This window comes from Dysidea avara, chromosome 14 (assembly GCF_963678975.1).
Source record: "Dysidea avara chromosome 14, odDysAvar1.4, whole genome shotgun sequence".
In the NCBI taxonomy this organism is placed as follows: Eukaryota; Metazoa; Porifera; class Demospongiae; order Dictyoceratida; family Dysideidae; genus Dysidea; species Dysidea avara.
In genome coordinates, this window is record NC_089285.1 from 8926000 (window position 1) to 8950914 (window position 24915).

The 24915-nt window shown below is 39.1% G+C and overlaps 2 protein-coding genes and 2 long non-coding RNA genes across 6 annotated transcripts; 1 reads left to right on the forward strand and 3 right to left on the reverse strand.

The window, feature by feature from the left end:
• The first annotated feature begins 283 nt into the window (after positions 1-283).
• On the forward strand, positions 284-1081 carry LOC136244049 (uncharacterized). The gene has a single exon (XM_066035573.1). It carries the CDS (start codon positions 284-286, stop codon positions 1079-1081), a length of 798 nt encoding a protein of 265 aa, XP_065891645.1.
• Positions 1036-3704, reverse strand: LOC136244925 (uncharacterized). Its single transcript, XM_066036454.1, has 2 exons — positions 2802-3704; positions 1036-1496 (listed from the first exon to the last, which is right to left on the reverse strand). Exons 1-2 carry the CDS (start codon positions 3656-3658, stop codon positions 1148-1150), a joined length of 1206 nt encoding a protein of 401 aa, XP_065892526.1. The 5' UTR covers positions 3659-3704; the 3' UTR covers positions 1036-1147.
• Positions 3705-12133: 8429 nt separating this feature from the next.
• LOC136244926 (uncharacterized) lies at positions 12134-17140 on the reverse strand. The gene is made up of 3 exons (XR_010695655.1): positions 16933-17140; positions 14935-15031; positions 12134-12261 (listed from the first exon to the last, which is right to left on the reverse strand). It is a non-coding gene; the product is annotated as an uncharacterized lncRNA (long non-coding RNA).
• A 720-nt stretch (positions 17141-17860) lies between these two features.
• Positions 17861-23670, reverse strand: LOC136244588 (uncharacterized). Of its 3 annotated transcripts, XR_010695448.1 has the most exons (8): positions 23611-23648; positions 23432-23518; positions 22506-22607; positions 21356-21414; positions 19142-19298; positions 19001-19091; positions 18140-18308; positions 17861-18073 (listed from the first exon to the last, which is right to left on the reverse strand). It is a non-coding gene; the product is annotated as an uncharacterized lncRNA (long non-coding RNA). The 3 variants fall into 3 exon arrangements; XR_010695447.1 differs by having other exon boundaries at positions 17862-18073; positions 23432-23670; XR_010695449.1 differs by lacking the exon at positions 21356-21414 and having other exon boundaries at positions 23432-23670.
• Between the last annotated feature and the right edge of the window lie 1245 nt (positions 23671-24915).

Genomic DNA, 24915 nt, shown 5'->3' on the forward strand with positions numbered 1-24915 from the left:
GTTGACAGTCCAAAAAATAAGCTTGCATTACGTAAGCTTTAGCCAATGAAATCAATTTTTACACGTGCAAGTTTAAACACTGCGCGCGTAAATCGTGTACAGTAAGAAGTTGGCCCGGATAGATATGCCAAAAGCATATTCCACTGACTTGAGGTGGAGGATAGTTTGGCTCAACGTTATTTTAAATTTTACCACAAGCCAGGTTGCCAGAATCTTCCAGATCAGTGAGAGGTCGGTGTACAGATTTCCTGAACGCTTTCGCGTAACTGGTGATGTACGGCCTATGGAGAAAAGAAATGGTCCAGAGTTTGTATTATATGAATTTGAAGAGCTGTACCTTATAAGTCTCGTTTCCTCTAAGCCTGGAATTTATCTCAAAGAAGTACAGCAAATGCTAGCTGATTATACTGGTCGTATTGTTTACGTCTCCACTATCTGCAGGGCATTGCATCGCCTTGGTTTCAGTAAGCAGCGGATAAAAATCACTTCATCCTTACGTTCTGATGATTTAAGAGCGGAGTTCATTGTTGAAATGTCTGCTTTTGATCCATCCTTCATGCTATGGATAGATGAAAGCGGATTTGACAAGAGGAACCACCTTAGAAAATATGGATATGGAGTTTGTGGACAACCCCCTAGAAACTACACCCTCACACTACGTGGAAAATGCTACACTTCCATAGCTGTACTTACTACAAATGGAGTAGAGGATGTATACATTACAGAAAGTTCAGTAGATGGTGATTTGTTCTTGGACTTTGTTCGTCGGTGTATGCTCTCACTACTCATGTCATTCAATGGTACAAACCCCAATTCAATTGTAGTAATGGACAACGCTTCTATACACCACATCGATCCAGTGTTCGAACTTCTCACAGCTGTTGGAGCCCTTGTAAAATTTTTGCCAGCGTATTCTCCAAATCTGAACCCTATAGCAGAGGTGTTTGCTGAAGTTAAACATTATCTGGAAGCAAATGACACCTCTGCTGTATCACCCAAAACTGCTATACTATCAGCATACCACTCAGTTAGTGTTGATAACTGTCTAAGCTACATTGAACATGCAGGTTACATTGTCTAATTAACGTACAGGGTTTTAATCACATCTTTTATTTTAAACCAATAATACACTGTAGTTGGCATCATGTTACTCTGGTACAAGTCGCTTCAGGTGATCCAAGATTGGAGCCTTCTGCTCTTGAAATTCAGTTTCAGAAATAGCTCCACTTTCATATAGAGAGTGAAGATCCTTTAACTGTACCAAGTAGCTGCTCCTCAGACCTGCCTGTTTGGCTGGTGAAATCCCTGTAAGCGTATTTGTGTCGCTTCCAGCACTCATAGTCCCAGCACTAACAGTAGTAGTAGTAGGTGTGGTAGCATTAGAAGTAAACACCTGTGCCATATGTGTAACTGCAGATGTTAGAGCTTCTATCGGCTTTGATTTGCGTACTCTGTTACCAGTAAAAGCAGGAATATTGGGTGGGTCAGTCGTCGATCTAAAAGAAAGCAAATCAAACACTATGAACTTTACACACTAAAGTATACAAACAATTAAACTTGTGAAAGATTAACATAATAGTTAACACACAAAACTCAATTCCTTGTTCCAGCAACAACAAACTGTCCTCCAAACAGAATCAGGCTTAAGTAAATAGCTCTTCTAACCATAGAGTGTTTTCCACAGGTTACTTTTGAAAGCATTACTTTTATGCAGGGCTGATAATAGTTTTTTTATTGTTCAAGTACCATCTAGAATTAACGCTTGAGTACTGAACTGCTTGTAGTAATATACCCATTTGACAAGCTTTACACACTGCATGAAAGCGCTAATGTTAGTATCTCGACAAAGAAATTATGGCAATCAAACTCTATAGTCTTTATTGTGTCACTCCTTGATGACAAATGCATCATGTGAATGATGTGATCTCTTAGCAAGTACTTGAGTACAGTAGATTGGAAGTCGGTTGTCAGTCGTACAGCAATTCTGAACAGGACTCACGTAAAAACCAACCAATGATAGGCGGCAAGCCTATTTCAAATTTCTTACGAAGTATCTGAATGGTGTGATATCACCAGCAAAGAAATTTATGATTGACAACCGTCTTGCAATCTATTGTATTTGCAGTGTTCATTTCAGCCTTACTATTATGGAGTCAAACCATAGGCTTAGACATATAATACAGAATCATTGACACAGTTTCTGCTTGATCATAACTAATGATGTGTAGAATGTAATTTAACTATCCATGTTGCTCAAAAGCCACATCAAGCTTTAGATAATTTGCTCTACGATGTTGAACTCTGTTACGAGAACCACTTTATACAGGGATGTGCCCACAGTGGTCGGCACCAACCACCACTTAAATAAATTAGCCACCACTACTCCTTACAGATTCACCTCTGACTTTGCAAGTTTTGGCCCCACACACTTTATCTTAAATCTTCTCCCCTTTTTGTAGCCACCACTATTCAAAACCTGGGCACATCCTTGTTTATAGTACCTGTGGTACTATCTAGGGTTAACATATACTATGTTGTGGCTTAAATAATTGACCACATGTTGTATAGCAATGTACACATTAGGAATGACAACAGTAAACAGCTTTAGAAATGAACAATGCATATTTGTGGCTAATTTATGTAGAGGCCACACCATGGCATACTTTTGCTGTCCCACAATACTTTTAAGGCAGAAAATTCCTGTAAATGAGACATTCACTGTTCCCTCAAAGATTGGTATTGTGGGAACCTCAATGTAAATACCATTAACTTAAACGTCAATGTATAACCACCAACTGTACCTGTGTGTGCCAACGTCTACCACTTCTGCCCATAGACGGTATTGTATCATGTTGTACTCATCACCATGTTTCTGCTTTAGGGTATGAATAAGCCCCTCTACTCGATTAGACTTTTCCTCTAAAGCAGAAAGTTTCTTCTTAGTTCCTTTCCGTTTCTTTTTAGCAGGCAGCGGTTCATCCTCACTTTCACTTGAGGTTTCAGGATAATCGCCTTGGCACCACAGGGTTACCTGATTTCTCTTTCTTACATACTCCCAGATGTCAGCAATATCGGCATCTGTTCTTATGGTTATTTTTATTGAGCCCTTGAAGTAGCCTATTGGTAGCTTGCAAGTCTCAGGAACTATTGACCCAAACTGACTTTGCAGCTCTTTGATTAGCTCACGTCGTGTCAACTGTTTGCTCTCATCAATGTTTCTTAAAACATAAACTGGACAATCCTTTAACTTTCCCTTATTTAGAACTTTAACATTAATATTGATCACCTTCTTCTTGGTCACATATTCGATTCTTTCTGTTGTCTCTGTCACGCCAGGTTGAGGATTAAGTAGGGCTACAGGTCTCAGAGAAACTGGGGTGGGAGATGGGACCTTGTTTTGCTGCATCCCAGCAAGCCACTGTATAAGTGCACCAGTTACACTGGGGTTCACAGTCGCCGTCCGTCGCTCAAGTGATCCAACATCAGAACTGGTACTCTTGTTACTGGTTAGCACCAACTCCATGTTGGCTAAGGGTAGTGAAGTAGATACGGCAGTAGACTTCGTACCAACAGCAACATTGTAAACTGTTACAGGAGCATTGCGTCCTGAAAGTACATTTGAAACTGGGGTCACACTTCTTGAGGAAGAACTGTCCATGTTTACCGCTCGGTTTACCACGCGCGTGTACTCAGGGTACCCTGTACTCACGTGATGATTTTGGTCGCGTGCACCGTGGTGTTTTTTTTTAATCTGACAACCGTCTTGCAAAATACTCTGGCAACCTGGCTTGTGGTAAAATTTAAAATAACGTTGAGCCAAACTATCCTCCACCTCAAGTCAGTGGAATATGCTTTTGGCATATCTATCCGGGCCAACTTCTTACTGTACACGATTTACGCATGCAGTGTTTAAACTTGCACGTGTAAAAATTGATTTCATTGGCTAAAGCTTACGTAATGCAAGCTTATTTTTTGGACTGTCAACCAACTTGTAAAATACTGTAATTTGAGCATAATAGGTAAGTATTGAGCATAAATTTTAGCATAATAGGTAAATTTTTGAGCAGTACAGCATAGCATAATAGGTAAAATTATGAGCATAATCAGCGGGTCCCTAACTATAATATATACTTTCCTATTCAGTACATAGGAAAGCAGTGGTATGGCTACACAAGATCAAGACTTTACAAATAGAATAGTCATGTCAAACTTTTTCCACAATGTGCAGTTTTCACTGATAAGAGTTTACAGTATGGCAAAATCTACCTATTATGCTAGCATTATGCTTGATGCTGCAAGGCACCTATTATGCTCAAAATTATGCAAGAATAATAGGCTAGTGCCTAAATGGTACCGGTATGCAGTATTATAATTATGTTCAATAACAAAATAATATCTATAATAAACCATGCATGCCAATAATAACTAGTTATCATTCAGCGATCTGGCTAGCATCTAGCATGCATGTTGGGGAAGTCCATCCTTGCTACTGACCTTCATCCTTCTCTAGTGATTGAACAGTAACAGTCTGCGGTGTCCCATTATGTTTGGCATATACCGTAATCATTATGGTCATGTATATAGCTATCTAATCAAAAACAGCCAAGCTGTAAAAAAAAGGTGCGGCCCCCAAAAAGGCCATGGTGAAAAAAGATGTGAAATCCAAGGTGGCGGCCAAGAAATGGCTGTGATGGTAGGTTAATGGTTACATTTTAATAACGACAATTCAGGTGAATTTGGTGCCAAGATGTGAAATCCAAGGTGGCGGCCAAGAAATGGTTGTGATGGTAGGTTAATGGTTACATTTTAATAACGACAATTCAGGTGAATTTTGTGCCGCTTGGTCTTGGCACCAAATTCACCTGAATTGTCGTTATTAAAATGTAACCATTAACCTACCATCACAGCCATTTCTTGGCCGCCACCTTGGATTTCACATCTTTTTTCACCATGGCCTTTTTGGGGGCCGCACCTTTTTTTTACAGCTTGGCTGTTTTTGATTAGATATCACTTCTTTTTGTATTTGTATACTGCAAAGCCGGCCTATGGCTGGCTTTGGGGCTTTTTTAACCCATGTGTTTTTTTCTTTACTACAGGAAGAAGAAAAGAACTTAAAGAAGACTTTTAGTACTTCAATTATTTTTGATTTCATTAGTAATTATACAAATTATATACATATATTTATTAAATGCCCATTATTCCCCACAGGATATTTTTTTGCGGCTGATCTCTCTACTGGGTGACTTGAAATATAGCTGAACTATATACAGGATGGTTTCTTTGTAGCTGAACTCTCTACAAGGTAACCTCTTCTAGCTGGTCTCTCTACAGGGTATTTTGTTTCTAGCTGAACTCTCTACAGGTGATTCGTTTGCAGCTAAACTCTCTACATGGTGGTGTCTTTGTAGCCGAACTCTCTACATGATGGTTTCTTTGTAGCTGAACTCTCTATAAGGTGACTTCGTCTAGCTGAACTCTCTAAAGGGTGATTTTTTGTAGCTGAACTCTCTGTAGGGTGATTTGTTTGCAGCTGAACTCTCTACATGATGGTTTCTTTGTAGCTGAACTCTCTACAAGGTGACTTGGTCCAGCTGATCTCTCTACGGGGTGATTTGTTTCTAGCTGAACTCTCTACAGGTGATTTGTTTGCAGCTAAACTCTCTACTAGGTGGTTTCTTTGTAGCTGAACTCTCTACATGATGGTTTCTTTGTAGCTGAACTCTCTACAAGGTAACTTCTTCTCTACAGGGTGATTTGTTGTAGTTGAATTCTCTACAAGGTAGTTTGTATGAGGCTGAACTCTCTACTTGGCGGTTTCTTTGTAGCTGAAGTCTCTACAGAGTGATTTGTTTGCAGCTGAACTCTCTACATGATGGTTTCTTTGTAACTGAACACTCTACAAGGTGACTTCTTCTAGCTGATCTTTCTACAGGGTGAATTGTTGTAGCTGAACTATCTACAAGGTAACTTCTTCTAGCTGATCTCTATACAGGGTAATTTGTTTGTAGTTGAATTCTGTACAGGTAGTTTCTTTGTAGCTGAACTCTGTACATGATGGTTTCTTTGCAGCTGAACTCTTTACAAGGTGACTTCTTCTAGCTGAACTCTCTACGGGGTAATTTCTTTGTAGCTGAACTCTCTATATGATGGTTTCTTTGTAACTGAACTCTCTACAAGGTAACTTCTTCTAGCTGATCTTTCTACTGGGTGATTTGTTTGCAGCTGAACTCTCTACATGGTGGTTTCTTTGTTGCTGATCTCTCTACAGGGTGATTTGTTTGTAACTGAACTCTGTACAAGTGCGTTTGTGTGGGTGATCTCACTGCAGGTTGATTTGTTTGTAGCTGAACTCACTAAAGGGTGATTTTGCTTGTATATAGCTGAACTCCTTGCATTGTATCTAGTTTCTAGCTAATCTCTCTACAGGGTGATTTGTTTGTAGCTGATCTCTCTACAAGTTGATTTGTGTGTAGCTGATCTCTCTGCAGGTTGATTAATTTGCAGCCGATCTCTCTACAAGGTAATTTGTTTGTAGCTGAACTGTCTGTAAAGTGATTTATTTGTAGCTGATCTCTCTGCAGGTTGATTTGTTTTAGCTGAACTCTCTACAGGGTGATTTACTTGTAGCTGAACTCCTTACATTGTGTCTGGTTTCTAGCTGATCTTTCTACAGAGTGATTTGTTTGTAGCTGATCTCTCTACAAGTTGATTTGTGTGTAGCTGATCTTTCTACTGGTTGATTTGTTTGTAGCCGATCTCTCTACAGGGTAATTTGTTTGTAGCTGAACTCTGTACAAGGTACTTTTTTGTAGGTGATTTCACTGCAGGTTGATTTGTTTGTAGCTGAACTCACTAAAGGGTGATTTGCTTGTAGCTGAACTCCTTACATTGTGTCTAGTTTCTAGCTGATCTCTCTACAGGGTGATTTGTTTGTAGCTGAACTCTCTATAAGGTGATTTGTTTGCAGCTGAACTCTCTACATGGTGGTTTCTTTGTTGCTGAACTCTCTACAGGGTGTTTTGCTTGTAGCTACTCTCTACAGGGTGATTTGTTTCTAGCTTATCTCTCTACAGGTTGATTTGTGTGTAACTGATCTCTCTACAAGCTGATTTGTTTGTAGCTGAATTCTCTGCAAAGTGTTTTGTTTGTAGCTGACCTCTCTTCAGGGTGATTTGTTTCTAGCTGATCTCTCTACAGGGTGATTTTTTTTGTAGCTGACCTCTCTTCAGGGTGATTTGTTTCTAGCTGATATCTCTACAGGGTGATTTTTTTGTAGCTGACCTCTCTTCAGGGGGATTTGTTTCTAGCTGATCGCTCTACAGGTTGGTTTGTTTGTAGCTGAACTCTCTACACGGTGATTTGCTTGTAGCTGAACTCCTTACATTGTGTCTAGTTTCTAGCTGATCTCTCTACAGGGTGATTTGTTTGTAGCTGATCTCTCTACAAGTTGAATTGTGTGTAGCTAATCTCTCTGGAGGTTGATTTGTTTGTAGCCGATCTCTCCACAAGGTAATTTATTTGTAGCTGAACTGTCTAAAAGGTGATTTGTTTGTAGCTGATCTCTCTGCAGGTTGATTTGTTTTAGCTGAGCTCTCTACAGGGTGATTTATTTGTAGCTGAACTCCTTACATTGTGTGTAGTTTCTAGCTGATCTCTCAACAGGGTGATTTGTTTGTAGTTGATCTCTCTATAAGTTGATTTGTGTGTAGCTGATCTCTCTGCAGGTTGATTTGTTTGTAGCCGATCTCTCTATAGGGTAATTTGTTTCTAGCTGATCTCTCTACAGGGTGATTTTTTTGTAGCTGACCTCTCTTCAGGGTGATTTGTTTCTAGCTGATATCTCTACAGGGTGATTTTTTGTAGCTGATCTCTCTACAGGATGATTTGTTTGTAGTTGATCTCTCTATAAGTTGATTTGTGTGTAGCTGATCTCTCTGTAGGTTGATTTGTTTTAGCTGAACTCTCTACAGGCTGATTTGTTTGTAGCCGATCTCTCTACAGGGTAATTTGTTGGTAGCTGAACTCTCTACATGGTGGTTTCTTTGTTGCTGAACTCTCTACAGGGTGTTTTGCTTGTAGCTGATCTCTCTACAAGGAAATTTGTTTGTAGCTGATCTCTCTACAGGGTGATTTGTTTCTAGCTGATCTCTCTACAGGGTGATTTTTTGTAGCTGACCTCTCTTCAGGGTGATTTGTTTCTAGCTGATTGCTCTACAGGTTGATTTGTTTGTAGATGAACTCTCTACAGGGTAATTTACCTGTAGCTGAACTCCTTACTTTGTGTCTAGTTTGTAGCTGATCTCTCTACAGGGTGATTTGTTTGTAGAGGTGATTTGTGTGTAGCTGATCTCTCTGCAGGTTAATTTGTTTGTAGCCGATCTATCTACAGGTAATCTGTTTGTAGCTGAACTCTCTATATGGTGATTTGTTTGTAGCTGATCTCTCTGCAGGTTGATTTGTTTTAGCTGAACTCTCTACAGGTTGATTGCTTGTAGCTGAACTCCTTACATTGTGTCTAGTTTCTAGCTGATGTCTCTACAGGGTGATTTTTTTGTAGCTGAACTGTCTTCAGGGTGATTTGTTTCTAGCTGATCTCTCTACAGGTAGATTTGTGTTGATTTGTTCATTGCTGATCGCTCTAAAGGTTGATTTGTTGCAGCTGAACACCCTGCAAAGTGTTTTGTTTGTAGCTGATCACTCTAAAGGGTAATTTGTTTGTAGCTGAACTCTCTCCACAGTGACTTGTGTGTAGCTGAATTCTGTGTAACTGAATTCTCTAAAGGGTAATTTGTTTGTAGCTGAATTCTCTACACAGTGCATGACTTGTTTATGGCTGAACTTTCTTCAGTGTGACTTGTAATGTTCTGAATCTCTATAGTGATATATTTGCTTAACTCTCCACATGGTGACTGTCTTCTTGCTGAACTGTCTATAAGATTAACTGTTTGCAGCTGAACTCCCTACAGAATAACTTGTGATGTAATAAAATTCTATAATGGAGTAAATAAATTAGCCGAATGCTCTATTAGGGTGACTGTTCTATTAGAGTATCTCGATCTCGCATTTGCTACACGGAGTTGGCTTTCGAATCATAACTCAGTGGTTTGTAATCTGATTCTTCTGTACTACTGCAAGAACTTTCTATGAAGATTATTCCAGATATACACCGATTTTCAGCTCATTGCTCTAAGCGGTTTGCCTAGTAGGCGTGAAAACTAATACTTTTTTATTCATAAAAATCGATCGCGTAATTGTGACACAGGTTGGGTTTTGTGTCATATCTCCGTGGTCTTTATCTCGATTCCTTTCAAACCACCAAAAGGCACTCCTACGATGGTTACTCCATCTACATAGCAATTTTCAACTCATTCCATGAAGCGGTTTACCCTGTAGGCGTGACAACAAATCGATCTTGTTTTACGCGAATAATCGGTCATAACTCCTGAACCATTCATCGGATTTGTACCAAATTTGATGCTAGGATTCGCCTTTGGACTCCCTTTCTGTGTGCCAAATTTCAAGGCGATCAGAGTACGCGTTTGCTTGTTATAGTAATTTTTGCAAGTGTGCGAAAAGACGAAGAAGAAAAAAAAAACGAAGAAAAAAAAACGAAACTTTGGCAGCTCATATCTCGGAAATGGCTGGAGCGATTTCCTTCAAATTTGGAATGTAGACTCCCTTGGCAGGCGGGCAACTGTGTAGCAAATTTGGTTCCAATCAGATAAGTGATCACCGAGATACAAAGGTGTGAAAATGACGTTTTCGTTCTTCCTGTCAATATACTCACGGTGTGGCGCGCCGGCTTCTTGGGCCGCACGACACACTATTGTGTGTCTTGATACCAAGAGTACAAATTGTTTACTCTAACCCCGACTATCACTGCTTGAAGTATCTTAGTTTACTACAGTGGTATATCCCCAGTATATGGAACAGTTAATTGTTTGTTATTTTAGTAGTTTTTCAGTAAACCCGCATTCACTGATGTTTTACTGAGAGTTTAAACTTACTAAAATAATTATGTTCCATATACTTAAGTTTACTGACACTTTACTATCAGTATAACTACAGTAAGGCATCTTAACAAATTAGTAAACTAAGAACCTTCAAGCAGTGTATAGGTACTGCATCTGCAGTATTTTGTGCCAATAACCCTTACTGACCATCCTATGTGACATTTAATAAATATGTAATATACCTCAATCTAAACAAAATAGTTCCCTGGGGATTCGGTGTTGTACCATGAGTATGCATGATCATCATAATTATACAACCTTACATGTCACACTGGAGCAAGGTTCCAGAGTATACACTAATGTCATGCAATAATAAAGTCAGTTAGTTTTGATAAACATTTTGCTGTCATGGTAGCTGCTGCTGTGGTGACAGATGATGACGGCAAGAGATCAGATTTGACAGTGATTGATATCTTTAAATGTAGCAGGTGATCAAGTGGCTTGTGAATCAGCACTGTTGTGTGTATACGTAGTGTGTTGCTGACAAGTTTTTGAGTCAACTGAAAATGAAATGTAGCAATGTTATTCTATATCTATATAAGAGGTTTCACTGATAATATACACACAGTAATTAAAATCAGAATTGTAACTTTCAAATATTGCACGACGTGGTAGTTGATTTTTTAGCTTCAAAGAATTGTTTGCATAAATCATTCCAAAGTATACATACAGTCAAGAGTATATGTAGCATTTTTCTCTTTAATGTTATAATTGAGTGTTTGCATAGAAGCTGAGCACACTAGCAGGGTTGACTGTTCAGTAAAAGAAGTGATTTATACCAAACTTGCTATATAGAAAAAATGTAATACTGCAGCACTTTTCCATTTCTCTATGGACAAGCAATGCTAAAATGATTTTAAGGTACTGTGGGCCTTTGTAGTGTGAAGACACTGATTTCTTCTCCGCCTGTTGTTGTAACTGATTCTTGTACGTAGTTTGGCTATTGTAAAGTAGTTTTAGTTACATACTAAATGACATTATAATCAGGGGTGCCGCAAGGCTCAGTATTAGGTCCTTTGCTCTTCCTTCTTTATATAAACGATCTACCTAGTAATGTTGCCTCTAAAATCAGACTCTACGCCGATGATGTAATTTTGTATAGAGAGATTCATAGTGCAGAAGATATTATTAGACTACAGAAAGACATGGACATCATTGCTCAGTGGGCCCACACGTGGCTAATGAAACTCAATTTGACAAAGTGTGAACACCTGACTATAACAAATAAGAAAAACCCTATAAATTCAACGCACAATATCAATAGTCATTTCCTCTCTAAGGTCAATTCTGCCAAATACTTAGGAGTCATCTTTACTCACAACTTGTCTTGGCATGATCACGTTGTTGCCATTTGTAATAAAGCAAATTCTACACGAGCATTTTTGCAAAGAAATCTCAGACAATGCTCTATTACTATTAAATCACTTGCTTACCTCACTTACGTATGACCAATTTTGGAGTATGCCTCTACTGTATGGTCCACTTATGTCAGAACTGATATTGCAAAACTAGAAATGGTCCAACGTAAGGCTGCTTGTTTGTCTTCAACAAATTCTCGGCATACTCCAGTGTGACCTCCATGTTGTCTCAATTAAACTGGCAATCACTGGAAGTAAGAAGAACTAATGCCATCATCACCATGTTTTACAAAGTTATCAACAACCTTATTTGTATTGACTTCTCACAAGATCTCCAACCAGTATTATCATCCACCCGGGGCAATCTTAAAAGATTCATCAGTTTACCTACTAGAGTTAACTCATATTATCATTCAATTCTCCCACATTCAATTCGACTTTGGAACTCACTACCTACTAACTTAACTAATTCACCTGACTTAAACACATTTTGTCACGCACTTCATCTTTATAGACAGCAGTAATTTTAAGTTTACATCTTTTCACATGCACACAACACTCAATTATGAGGTACGTGCATTAAACAAATTATATTAAATTATACAGTAATAGTAGCATAGCAGTTCACATGATTGACACACGGCGGGTCGGGAACACGATAACACCTGTGTTGATATATACTGTCACCAATGCATTATATACCATCAAATACTACACCATACCAAAACGTAATATAGAGTACATAACATCAGGGATGATAAAGACTATGACTTGTGTGGCCTGGTGCCTACTGCCCCCAACACAACAGATGGTGAGTACTTTTGCATCCCAGTAATAACAGTAATGCATTACAATAGCTTTCAAGGACCCATATCAAGAAGGATTTCTCCCTAGTAAAACATTTTTACAGTCATTATCAAACAGGTAGTGCTGCTTAAGTAGAAATATTGCCTTTTAAATAGCACTATATAGTCCTTTTAACATGAAATACAGCATTAAAAATAAGAGAACATTCACAGGTGGTTGGATATAGACTTTGTTGCTTGTCTAAATTGAATTTTGCTCTGTCTGACCAGTCGTAAGGCTAGAGACCAAATGAAGCAGCGCACGGCCATCATTTCATGCCACAATAACAAGCTCACCAGAGGGATGTGCCCTTTTGGGGTTGCGACGAGTGCATGCCTTCTGAACCTTGCCTTTCCCTTTATCTTCAATCAGACTGGTTGTCTTCCTTCTTTGTAGAGGAAACCATATTGATGCATTACTTTTCCATATCCAACACTTTCTTTCAGCAGCATATTTAAGTACCACAAAATCTGAGAGAAGAAAGTGCCTACAGTGTCACACCCACCACAATAGCCAAGAGAATTGCATACCGTATTAAAGCCAGGCTCAAGTATAAACGCTGGATCCTAAATGGAGGCCAGGGCGTGCTACCTTAATATAAGGGGTGGTACGACATTACAATAGCTTAATTTGTAAAACAAAGCTTACTACAAGCAAGAGTACATAAAGAGGAGGGAGAGTATCAAACTGCACTATATGCTCTGAAAAATGAGACCTGGAAAGCAAACATCGAGGTTTAATCGTGGTCAAAACTTCATCATAGACCCATTATTATAGTCTACCATAGGCTCTAAAAATTATCATTTCATACAAAATATCATTCAAGATTTCATCATGATTGAGATTTCATCATGGTTGCCATTTTCTGCCTCAACAGTTCTACTAGCAAAAGTGGCAAGTCTAGTTGGAATTTCTTCCATTGCCATTCCATCCAGATCACCCGTTAAAAGTTTTAAGGTGTTAAACTGAGCAATATACAGCAGTCAGGTTTACGAGAAGAAACAAAGGTATACGCGATACTTTATGGGCTCATTTTCACAGAGCTTATAGTTCAGTTTGACACTCTCCCTCCCCATTATATACTCTTGCTAAAAGTAAAGGCATCTATCAAATGGTACGGTCATACCGTTTAAGTTGGAATCCAGGTGAAGGTTTCCAAAATTCCGCCTTTAAAAAACATCCTAGAGATATCTTACGATACAAAAATCACCTTTACAGAATAGTACCTAGTCCATATAGTAGATAAAACAGCATTAATTACAACAAAACGCTTACAGCTGGCCGGATATAAATTTTTTTTAAATCGTCAAAACTCGAATTTTAGCCTCACTGCCTCACTCACTGACCACAGTCGCAAGCCTAGAGCCCAAACGAAGCAGCGCACGGCCACCATTTTATGCCACAATAACAAACTCACCAGTGGGATCTGCCTTTTGGGGTTCCGACAAATGTGTGCCCTCTGCTCCTTGTCTTTTCTTTTATCTTCAATCAGGCTGCTTGTCTTCTTCATCCAATGAAACCATATCGAGGCATTAATTTTCCATATCAACACTTCTTTAAACAGCATAATAGACGCCACAAGATTATTTAAAATATATAATCTATAACGGAGGGCACTGGTACTATATAGCTTCACGATAGGTTACAAGATCACGCCCGTTCTTCATTCTATGCATTATTAACCTATCCATTTAAACACGATGACACACCCCTTTTGCACTAGCTGTATTTCAGTGAACACACACCTTCAATTTAGAAGGCTGACTCGACATACTCTAAAATCGATCGAAACCACGCCCATTTTTGGGAAAGCGCACATCTTGCAGGCTGCCTCGAGATACTCTAACACACCAGTCACCCTAATAGAACATCCACATCTTTATAGCTAGCTGTATGCCTTAACAAAAAACTAAACAAACTAGTATATTAAAAATTATAAATTTAAAAATGAAGTAGGAATCCAAGCGATAAAAAGTAGTGAAACAGGAGAAGAACAATGGTAGCTATTACAGCATAGCTCGGTGGGAAATTCCTACTTTGGCATTGAACACAAAATAATTGTTATATCATGCCAAAGTAGGGATTTCCCACCGAGCTATGCTGTAATAGTTACCATTGTTCTTCTCTTGTTTCACTTACTTTTTATCGTTTGGATTCCTACTTTATTTTTAAATTTATAATTTTAATGTACTAGTACAAATAAATACGGCACACAGTTATGTATGCCTCCTACCTAGTTGACTGGATCACCTGCACACTATACTCAGGTGCTATGATCTAGCGACTGCAAATTCTCCTGGATGTCAGGACTGGCACCCTACAAGAGGCTGTACTAAATATAACTGCTGAGTGAAGGTGTGGCACCCAAAATTTCACCTGAATATCACTTGTTGTGTGAAACATGGGCAGTTGGGATCAGCAATATCCTTATAAATATAGCCGGTGGGCAAGTGGTTCAAGTGCGTGTGCGTGTGTGGGTATGGTATGTAGAAGTATGAAAACATACTAGTGTCAGAAAGAAACATTTTACAAATGATATAATTGGAATTGCTATTACACAAGGGGCCTGCGAGGAGGCTAAATGTATTGCAACCCAAAGAAGCTACAATCAGATCATGGGATGCTAAGGTTTAAAAGATGCCACATGCACATTTATGTACATTTACAGCTACCATTTCAGACTACATGTGTACCCAAATAACTAAGTGATTCCTTACCAAAGTGATGTTCCTCTGTGATCTGTAGAGCCCACTACAGGTCCTTACGATCTCATGTGATCAAACTCTGCATGTTAACTTCAGGTAATGTCTGATCCTGTATAAGGAATACATTTCAACATGTTAGTACTGCTTTAGTAGGGGTTTAGGGGTGTGACAAGAAATTCCTACTAGGCAGGTCACTTTGTACACAAATGACACATTTAGGGATGCTGATTTAGAACGATGACCCTACTACACATGTAAGGTACCACAATGAGTGTTTTATTGTATGCATTACATAGTATTTACCACTATCCAACACATTACATGGCTTTACTTGTATTGCTAAAGATAAGTGTTAAATTATCTCACTTTGTTTGATCGACAAAATTGTTCTTGATACGAACACTAGGAAGCCCACACATAAAAAACAAAGCCTAGAGTTGCTACACACAAGATCATTCCTTGACGCTAGTTGAGCATAAATTATATTTAATCCTCTGAGATACAACATACTAGCTAATGCTGGCAAATACTCCTAGGACAGCGATAGCGTCTCATAGGGCAGGAGTCTAACAGGTGAGGGTGCAGGTACTAAAAGTCTTGTGAGACACGAACATTTGGTTCTCAGTTACAGAGCCTGAAATTATGGTCAGACATCTGCCATTTTCTGACCATTTCTGGCCAACGCCTGAACACCTTTAGGAAATTTTTGTACAGTAATATTTAGTATGTCCGACCAAATAGCAGGACTTTTCAGATCATTTCCAAAACACAATTTCGGGCCCTGCATTTACATGGGTGGGCTGCTTTTCCAATGTCCCAAATTAAACATAGCTAGAGCAACCACAACAACATCAACTGGACATCACTGACACATGAGAACATGTCATGGTATACTTCCACCCATGTAAGCAAACTATTTTATTGTACAAACAGCCAGTGAGAGCACTCTATAAAACCAGTAGTAAGGTTACAGACGCCATGAAGTGACAACAAACCAGACATGGGGCCAAGTACATTTAAGAGTACTTAAGTAAAGTACAAGTACTTTTGAATTTTCCAAGTACAAGTACTCCAGCGGCAATCAAGAGAGTACTTAAGTACAAGTACATGCTGGAAGTACTTAAGCAAAGTACAAATACATTAAAATTTTGCTGTAGCAAAATGTATACTGTATTCGGTGTATAATAGTATGTAAGCATGCCTAGGGGGGTTGGTACTTTCAGGTTTTTGTCAACCATTCTCTCTCTTAAACTTGTAAAATGCACTGACTTAATCAACAGCATTGCTTTTGTTTGCCAGAATGCTATGACATCATTAATCCTGGCTACAAGATAGTGTACAAACTATGTACAATGTTTGCAGTACTTACACCCCTGTACAAGTACTTAACAGTACTTTAAGTACTCAAGTACTTAGTAAAGTACTTGAGTATAAGTACAAGTACATTGGGGAAACTAAGAAAGCATTTAAGTAAAGTACAGTACAAGCACTTTCAAATCTGTAATTAAGTGTACTTGAGTATAAGTACTCATGTACTTGGCCCCATGTCTGCTGAACAAACAACATATGTTTGAGGGGGTGTTTGGTGCCCCTGAGTAGCCGTACAGTACATCCACAGCACATGATCCTCAGGTAGACTGTACTGGAGCAGTGTGAGTAAACTTTGTTGCTCAGACAAACACATCAACACCAACAACTGGACATTACTGACATGTATGAAAATATGTCACACCACATTGCCAATCTCTGGTATAAATGATTGAATACTAACAATGATGGTGGGAGAGTTTACATCAATTTAAATGCTCCTCTTACTACAAATCTAGCCCACGTTGTAAGAAAAAGCTGTTAAGCTAATATCACCGGATATCTCATTACAGGTAGTACAGTGATCCAGCCACATGAGATCTACACCATACACTACACAAGCGGTGCGTTTTATTTAGAGAAAGTAGTCTAGTATTTATTTTTTTTAACAATAATCTCAACTTGTTTACTTTTGTTACTTACTTTTAATCCATTTACCTGTGTGTGCTGATCACTTCAGCTCCTAGCCAATCGAGCCAGGTGGCCAGGGCCTACACATTGTCACGTGCGATAGTAATCCGCAAAAATTTTTAATATTTACTGCTGACGGTTAGAACTCGCTCGACATGGCAACAAACCAGGTCAGCGGTTAAACGTTTCATTGTGCACCCTTTGTTCACTCTATCCAGTTAGGGTCGATTCAACGGCCGGAATTTCAACAATTGGAATTCACCAATTCCAATGTACAAAAACCAAAACGGAAAAGAATAAGCGCTTGGCGCGTGCAGCGCGCTAAGCGCTTATTCTTTTCCGTTTTGATTATTATACATTGGAATGGCCCGAAAGTACACGGACCAATCATCCCATAGAGAGATCAGCTACAAACAAATCACCCTGTAGAGAGTTCAGCTACAAACAAATCACCCTGTAGAGAGTTCAGCTACAAACAATTCACCCTCTGGAGAGTTCAGCTACAACCAAATCACCCTGTAAAGAGTTCAGCTACAAACACATCACCCTATAGAGAGATCAGTTACAAACAAAACACCGTGTAGAGACTTCAGTTACCAGTCGAAACGCAACCGTAACAAATTACGTTTTAAAACGCCGTTTTAGTTGCAAGCGCCTCAAGATGCAGCATAAAAATTATTTTCTGCGCTAATATTTACCCCTTGTTTGCACCGCCATAGTAAATACACCATGCGTTATACGGCTTTGCCATTTGTTAAGTACTTAGCCCCAACAAATAGCTATCTCACGATTCCTAACAGCTGCGTGCACAAAAGAGCAAGAAGGCGTCGAAGTAGTGTGAATGAACTCGGTGAGTCGTGGATAGGTTAACTTTACTTGCAGTACAATTTTGTTTAGGCCTATGCTTGGCTAAATAAATAGCATGAAGTACTTGAGTAAGGGTAGAACTAAATAATTACGTAGCAAAAATTTTGTTCCAACACATACAAGTTGCTGTAGTTCAGCTACAAATGCATCTAGTAAAAAAACCAAATATTACACACCAAAAATATAATTATTTTGCATACAAGTCTTGTAAAAAATATTTATATGTATTACACAGCAAAATGGTGATCATCTTCACTTGTCTGGTGACTCAAACCTGGACTGTGCCCTGTGTGGAGACAAGGGAAGACAAAAGTTAAGGTATGCCACTTGGAGGGAAACGGAGCGTACTTACTTAGAAAAACACCTGGGAGCATCCCTCGATAACAGTGCACTTGTATGCAAGAAGCACTTCCTTGAGGCCAAGAGACACTGCCAAAACAGTGAACACATTCCTTCTTGGAAGAGTAAAGCTAAGTTCGCTGATCAGAGTGGTCTCCCCCTAACTGAGCGATGTAGTAATCCTAAGTGTGAGAACACAGCACCTCAAAGATTAATCAGGCCCATGTTTACAACAAATGACAAACTGGCTGAAATATTCCAAACTGAACATACAGAGGAACCATTTGTCCTCTGTAGACAATGTTATAACAAGGCACATGCCACAATTTGTCCCCCTTCATGCAGCTCTTGTGGACCTTATCCAAAAACTGGTACCACTTTTAGTCGACACAGCCCAGATGCTGTCAAGATTTCACAGCACTTTTCAAACACTTCTGGTGAAACTGTTACTATTACCCCAAGTGACAACATATGCTTCAATTGCTACAAAACTCATTGCTCTATCATTGAGTCGTTCAAGTCCCAACATGGCAGTGACACAATGCTACAACACTCTATTCATGAATGGGTTAGCAAGAAAACTGATGAAAATACAGACAGACCAACTAAAGCCATCCTCGACACTGTCATATATGTTGCCAACAATTTGCTTTTGGGGAAATCTGTGTTGTTACCATGGGCTAGCAAAGTATTTCTGCATGCATATGATGCTGAATATACCAGTTGTATAACATCAACACCAAGGGTTTCCATAGTAACAGGGGAAAGCTGTTTATCGTTTTCTGGAAAATGGCTATTACATCAATTGATACTGTATCTTAATTCCTATATGCTGTACAAATGCATGCATATGAAATTTGGTACTATTCTTTACCGTAAGGGTATTGATGTTTTAGTGAGCCTTTCATGGGCCTTATCTGCCCAAAGTACTCCTGAAGAAACTGCGGTCCTCGCACACATTACACCTACCAAACAACAATCAGATAAAGTGACAGTATTGCATGATGCTGCTTACTTGGTGAATGATTTAATCCACGAAGAGATTGACAGACAATCTACTGTTAAAAGCAGTCCTATCTCATTTGACATTGACAGTGAGTTCGAACAAATAAATCCTTTATTGTTGAAGTTCATCAATTCAATAACAGCGACCATCCGTGAGCGAAAGCATCCTGCATTGGGAAAACCAAATGATTCTAGTAAACACCTGAAGAAAGTAAGAATATACAACATTTTGGGCCTTTTACAGTTCTGCACAAATCCCAACCGACCACTACCGATTCATGATCTTATAGCAGATGCGGTCGAGATTTGTGGTGGGTCAAGACAACTGTTAAGAATATTTAACAGACTGGGGTGTACTAGTTCACCCGATACTCATGATCGGTTTGTCACTCAGCATGCTAGTGACCAAAGAACCAAAGGTCTTTGGAATGAATTGTCCCCAGTAGTCTTCACAGTTGCTTCCGTAGACAACTTTGACATGCTGCAAAGTCACGCTGCTGTCTATTGTGGCAATCAGCATTGGAGTTATCATGGCACAACTGTACAGGTCGTACAACCTAATCCTGAACTTGAAGTACATTATGATAATGAAATGTGTGTGTCCACCACTGTTCTTCCATTAACATGTAGTGAACAGCAGGAAGTACCCGATCAACCACAGTCCTCTCATACATCAGACAATTTTGCTGCTACATCTAAACGTACACTTCAGCAGATGCCAGGCAGTTCACCACAGAAGGTTGCAAAGAGACCACGGACTATCCAAGTAAAAAACTTGTCTTGTTCACTTTCCAAGGACACTACCACCTACACCACACAGCTACACACCCATCCACTAACCATAGAAGACTTTGAGGAGAGTAAAGAAGAAGAAAGTGAAAACTTGTCAATTAACTTTAAACTTTTTTCCTACATCGTGTTAAAGTATGTGGCTCACTACTGTCAGGATTTTAGCTGTACTATTAGTGACATGAGAAGCTTTATACATGGTGATGAAAACATGAAAACAACACCATCACAGGTATATTACATGGAACTGATTAATGAGAATCCTGACAGTGATGAGACCATGTGCTTAGTGGCTGAAGATCTACTGCAGAAGTTTGACATCACAGAACAGGATGGATGGGTTGTACTAGTTGGGGATGGGAAAACTTACCAGCACTTAATGAATATCAAACGCCAGTATGGAGTGGCTTTACAGAAATTGATTATTTTCCCGGGAGATTGGCATACGCTAAAGAATTACCAGCCAGTCTTAATGAAGGTATATTACCATGCCGGCTTAAAGGAACTAGCTAAAAGCTGTGGATTTCGAAGCACAACCTTGAAATCCCTGGAGACTTGCAGTAATTTTAAAAGAACGCATTGCTTTCTTTTGCAGGTATGGGAAGCTATATACCAAGGAATGCTCCACACATATACAACAAACACCAACCCATCTTACCTTGTTGAGAATACGAAATGTATTTTGACAGCAGCAATTAATAACTGTAGGTCACCACACCAGTTGATGGTACGTATTGAAGCTCTTTTACAGGATAATGCTTCCCTTACTGATTTTAAGGAATTTGTTAATCGAATGGCACAAAGAGATGCTGTCTGGCATCTCTGGGTAGAATTTGTGCTTACCAACTGTTATTGCTACATAACATTGTATTTAGCAATACGAAGCAGCAACTGGAATTTGCAGGTGTCTAGTCTTAAGCGAATGGCTCCTCTCTTCGCTGCATTTGACCGTGACACATATGAACGGATCATCCCCACACACCTGGCAGATCTCAAGCAATACCCAGTGAATGTACTACGATGTCTAGAAGCAGGAGGGTTTACTGTGAGCATAACAGGAAGAAAGTTCCACTCTGTTGCCTTCGATGAAGCACACGAGATGTGTATTAATAAAGATATGAAATCTGCAGTAACCCACCCTTCTGATGAATATTTGCAAAAGAAATCATTGTTCTTCAACTGCCGGATCAAAGCTTTTAAGAATTTAATGCAAGTCCTATTTCCAGAAAGGTTCAAAGAGTCTACGAATCCAAACACCATTACTGATGATAAACCTTGGGCTACACATAATCAATACATATTGGAACACTTTAAAATGGGAACATGTGAAGTACATTTGATTTTTGACAACCCAACAACACAAATATTTAATCCTAAGATATTTGAGCAAGCCAGGCGCTACAACCATAAACAAACATCAAAACATGAACATTACCTCTTTGATTTCAACTCACCAATACCCCCTGGATGGCAGGAATTTTTGGAATGCCCAATCTGTAAAAGGAAAATAGTTGAAGCAATTGGCCTATACTTTTTACAGAATGGTCATTTGCTACTACAAGGCCAACAACATTTAGTATTAGCTGGATGTTTTACTACTGAATGTACATGGACGATACATGCAGGAGCTTTGCCAGAAACAGTTTGTCTATACACATCTAATGCTCACGAGGCAGACAACAGGATATGGAGGCATGCTATTCAGACTACTGCCAATAAGATACTTGTGTTCTCCAGACACTGATGTGTATAACATCGGTTTAAGTATGCCCGATAACAAGGATTACATTGTACAGCTAAATGTCCATCATTCCGCAGATAAGAAATACCTTATACTAAAACATTTAATATTGGCATTTCAAGGAGACCCAGACCTACATGCTCTACCAAGGGACCACCTAGGGTCAATTATGCAATCACTGTACATCAGTACAGGATGCGACTATATTTCTTATTTTAAAACGTTTGGCAAAGCTAAAATAATAAATATTTTCACTCAGTATGCTAGTTTTATTTCTGGAACAGATGCTGGAAATTTGCACCAAACTGATTTTATCAATCGAGGCAGTGGATTTGTATCATTTGTGCGCTTGATAAGCACATGCTATTTTAAAAGCATATTGCAGCATTTATTGCTAACTGTGGTCATTCTACACCTCTCCATCTGTATAACTCTACTGACAACAGTCTACCTGCACTAGAAAGGCACAAAGTTTGGCTACAAAGAATTCGGCAAGCTGTTTGTAACAGAATATTAAGTGAAGAGGAGAGGGTTCCAACCTATACTTCCCTATGGCGACACTGGCTGCGGTCATGTTGGATCCACCAGATGTGGCAAAGATCAACATACCCTGACATGTATTCTTCTTTACCAGCCCCTGAGCAAAGTGGGTGGATCAAAGATGGCCATGACTACAGCATTGATTGGGAAGCTGCTGATGTGATGGAAAAAATTAAAGGAACTATCAAATTCTTGACAAAAGGCTGCAGCTGTAAGAAGGGGTGTGCTACCAACAATTGTGGCTGTAGAAAAAGATCCAACTATTGTGGACCAGGTTGTGAATGCCAGGCATGTACTAACTTACCTGTCCAGCAACCACAGGAGCTAATAGCTCCGAGAGATTATATCAGCAGTAGTAGTAGTAGTAGTGAAGATGACGATGATGTGACAGAGGATGATCACAACTCTGATGAGGAAATAGAAACGGAAATAGTAACAGACGAGTTTTTATATGATACTCCAATCTAGTTTTGTTTTATATTACATAACTCATTTAGTGCTACCTTTTAATCACTTTTAACTACTTTTATGATGTTAAAATGTAATATTAATACTGTCCTGAAATATATTATACAGTAGCAACAATAATGAACTCTTAATAATAGCTTAGGACAACACAAAATAATATTACTGCGTTTCACATTCTCAAAACCACTAGAGACAGTGAAAGACAATATCTGGAAGGTCCCATTGCTAAGTGCTGCTAGCCTCAAAACTAGCCAAAATCTTTTTACAATGATTACCAGGTAAGGAAATTTAACACAGGCTAGGACAAAATCCAATACACCACTGGATTCACCTCGTATCAAGGAATCCAGTAAACCTAACCGTGTTTCCGTAAACTAAAGTATGCAAAAGTTATTGTGGTTTGTTCACAAGGTGGTGTAATTTTTACCGGAACAGACAAAACCTACACAAATCTGGTAAACCTGAGAGCAGTTTTCATATGAGTGACACAGCAGCACAACATGACGGCATGATGGACAAAGATTTAAGTGATACACTGGTGAACAACTGGAGCAGTAGTAGCAGATGTAAATAATTCATTTAAATTAATAGAGGAATGCATATATTCATGCAATATCTGTGTGGCCATAAGGTGTGGGTGGAAATACAGCTTTCAGTGAAGTACAAAATTGTTTGAGACAAGCTATAACTTTCACATTCACATTATAGATAGTTTACACAACAGAGAAACAATAGATACAATCAAACAGTTGTTCTAGTTACCTCTGGTCTAAGATGAGTCAATATTCCAAGACGATGCGTTTCTTTAATATAGGGAAGCGCTTGACCGGATGAAAGCGATGTCAACAACTAGGAGGAAAAGACACAGAAACGGTTTAATACACTTTAAGGTACGCTACAGTCAACTTTCTAACTGACAGAGCACAATACACAACGAGTACTCTTATCTTAAATCCAGGTCGACAAACGCCATTTTCGTACGTACGCACGCTGCAACCAAGAAACTAAATCGATGCGGTTTTGTTACGGTTGCGCTTCGACTGCAAACAAATCAACCTGTAGAGATTTCAGTTACAAACAAATTACCCACTGTAGAGAGATCAGCTACAACCAAATCACCCTGTAGAGAGTTCAGCTACAAACAATCACCCTGTAGAGAGGAGAGATCAGCTACAAACAAATCACCCTGTAGAGAGTTCAGTTACAAACACATCACCCTGTAGAGAGATCAGCTACAAACAAATCACCTTGCAGTGAGTTCAGCTACAAACAAATTACCCTGTAGAGAGATCAGCTACAAACAAAACACCGTGTAGATACTTCAGTTACAAACAAATCAACCTGTAGTGATTTCAGTTACAAACAAATCACCCACTGTAGAGAGATCAGCTACAATTAAATCACCCTGTAGAGAGATCAGCTACAAACAATCACCCTGTAGAGAGATCAGTTACAAACAAATCACCCTGTAGAGATTTCAGCTACAAACAAATCACCCTGTAGAGAGTTCAGCTGCAAACAAATCACCCTGTAGAGAGTTCAGCTACAAACAAATCACCCTGTAGAGAGATCAGCTACAAACAAATCACCCTGTAGAGAGTTCAGCTACAAAAAAATCAACCGTAGAGAGATCAGCTATATAGACACTAGACACAATATAGGGAATTCAGTTACAAGCAAATCACCCTGTAGAGAGATCAGTTACAAACAAATCACCCTGTAGAGATTTCAGCTACAAACAAATCACCCTGTAGAGAGTTCAGCTGCAAACAAATCACCCTGTAGAGAGTTCAGCTACAAACAAATCACCCTGTAGAGAGTTCAGCTGCAAACAAATCACCCTGTAGAGAGTTCAGCTACAAACAAATCACCCTGTAGAGAGTTCAGCTACAAAAAAATCAACCTGTAGAGAGATCAGCTATATAGACACTAGACACAATATAGGGAATTCAGTTACAAGCAAATCACCCTGTAGAGACTTCAGTTACAAACACATCACCCTGTAGAGAGATCAGCTACAAACAAATCACCTTGCAGTGAGTTCAGCTACAAACAAATTACCCTGTAGAGAGATCAGCTACAAACAAAATAACTTGCAGTGAGTTCAGCTACAAACAAATCACCCACTGTAGAGAGATCAGCTACAACCAAATCACCCTGTAGAGAGATCAACTACAAACAATCACCCTGTAGAGAGATCAGCTACAAAAAAAAATCACCCTGTAGAGAGATCAGCCGGAAACACA

Coding starts and splice junctions, on each gene's coding strand:
- LOC136244049 (XM_066035573.1), top strand. CDS start 284: ATGGAGAAAAGAAATGGTCCAGAGTTTGTATTATATGAATTTGAAGAG.
- LOC136244925 (XM_066036454.1), bottom strand. CDS start 3,658: ATGGACAGTTCTTCCTCAAGAAGTGTGACCCCAGTTTCAAATGTACTT. Junction 1,497..2,801: donor GTAGACGTTGGCACACACAG/GTACAGTTGGTG, acceptor GCTTTCTTTTAG/ATCGACGACTGACCCACCCA.